A 1651-nucleotide genomic window follows, 5' to 3' on the forward strand; every position below is an offset into this window, starting at 1 on the left:
CTTCTTTTGGCCAACATTGTTTAAGGATGCTCACGAGTTCGTGACACACTATTTAAAGTGTCAACAACTCAGGAGCATTTATAAGAGAGATGAGATGCCCTTGAACCCGATCCTAGTAGTTGATATTTTTGATGTTTGGGGGATCAATTTCATGGGCCCATTCCCGAATTCACACGGTACTTATACATCCTAGTTGTCCTTGACTATGTGTCTAAATGGGTTGAGACGATAGCCACTAGAACGAATGATCACATAGTCGTTTGCAATTTTGTGCAAAGTAATATATTTTCTAGATTTGGAGTCCCCCGAACCATCATAAGTGATGGGGGTCTCATTTCAAAAACTTTAAATTTGGAAAATTGCTTAAACGATATGGTGTTGATCATAGAATTGCAATTCCTTACCGTCCACAAACGAGTGGACAGGTTGAGGTTTCCAATAGGCAAATTAAACATATTTTACAGAAAAGCGTTCGGACGGATCACAAGGATTTGTCAACCAAGTTAACCGATGCTCTACGGGCTTACCGAACCGCTTATAAAACACCCTTATAGACTTGTGTATGGAAAGGATTATCATTTACTGGTAGAGATTGCACAAAGAGCATATTGGGCTACTAAACAGGTTAACATGAACAATGATGATGCAGGTAAGGCAAGGAAGTTGGCTTTGTGTGAAATTGAAGAGTTAAGGGATGAGGCATACGATTGTGCATCCACTTACAATTTAAAGATGAAGAAGGTTGATGATGCTAATATTTTGTTAAAGAACTTTGAAGTTGGGCAAAAGGTGTGGTTATACAACACGAGAATGAAGCTTTTTTCGGGTAAGTTGAAAAGTAAGTGGACGGGCCCGTATTTGGTTATTAAAGTTGGAAACCATGGTCAGTATGAGATTGAAGATTTTGACGACCATGTGAGGCAAGTGGTGAATGGCTATAGATTGAAGCCATACTTGGAAATGAAGGGCATTCACAACATGGACAAGGAATCAGTGAGTTTTATTGTTACCTCACCGGTTTATGAAGACAATTGAGTGTTCAAGGCATTGTCGAGCTGTAGACACGAAATTCAGCGCTTACGGGAGGCAACCCGGGGTTTGTAAGTGTTTGTCCAGTTTGCTTTCATTTTGTTGAGTCTTGTATTAATTGTTGTCTCGAGTTTTGTGCAGCAAACATCAAGTGTGGGGAAGCTTGTTGGTGGACTTGCATATTCATGAAGTTCAGTAAGAGTTTGGTCAATTACACATCTTTCCAGGTACGAAAAGTATGTCTTGAGTTCAGAAACATGTTCAGGGTGATGTCGGGATGCCGAAAAGTGGCCGGGTCAGAAAATGTCCGGACCCGTTTTCGGGCGAAACTTTCTGTGAAAAACACCCATCGCGATACACGATGGTCTTTTCCACAGCACCATCGCGTATAGCGATGGAGATAAATATCCCTGATATTGTGACGGCATTGCGTATCCTTCAATGCCAATCGCGTATCGTGATTCGTCCAAACCCTAATTGCAATCCAATTGGGTTGTGATACGCGATCCTTGTGTATTTAACCCATCGTGTATCGCGATGGGTCATGGAGGATCCTGAAAAAAAAATTATAATAACCGTCTCATATTCTTCTTCATTCTTTCTTCTTCTTCCTCTTCACACA

At 40.9% G+C, this 1651-nt stretch overlaps 1 protein-coding gene across 1 annotated transcript; it reads left to right on the top strand.

Moving 5' to 3' along the window:
• The first annotated feature begins 630 nt into the window (after positions 1-630).
• LOC143636423 (uncharacterized) lies at positions 631-1035 on the top strand. The gene has a single exon (XM_077104020.1). It carries the CDS (start codon positions 631-633, stop codon positions 1033-1035), a length of 405 nt encoding a protein of 134 aa, XP_076960135.1.
• The last annotated feature ends 616 nt before the right edge of the window (positions 1036-1651 follow it).

This window comes from Bidens hawaiensis, unplaced genomic scaffold (genome assembly GCF_021521415.1).
Source record: "Bidens hawaiensis isolate Kalapana, Puna unplaced genomic scaffold, B.hawaiensis_p1.1 tig00007933_1, whole genome shotgun sequence".
Lineage (NCBI taxonomy): Eukaryota > Viridiplantae > Streptophyta > Magnoliopsida > Asterales > Asteraceae > Bidens > Bidens hawaiensis.

What these genes read in the sequence shown, in the direction of transcription:
- LOC143636423 (XM_077104020.1), top strand. Translation starts at nt 631, where the DNA reads ATGAACAATGATGATGCAGGTAAGGCAAGGAAGTTGGCTTTGTGTGAA.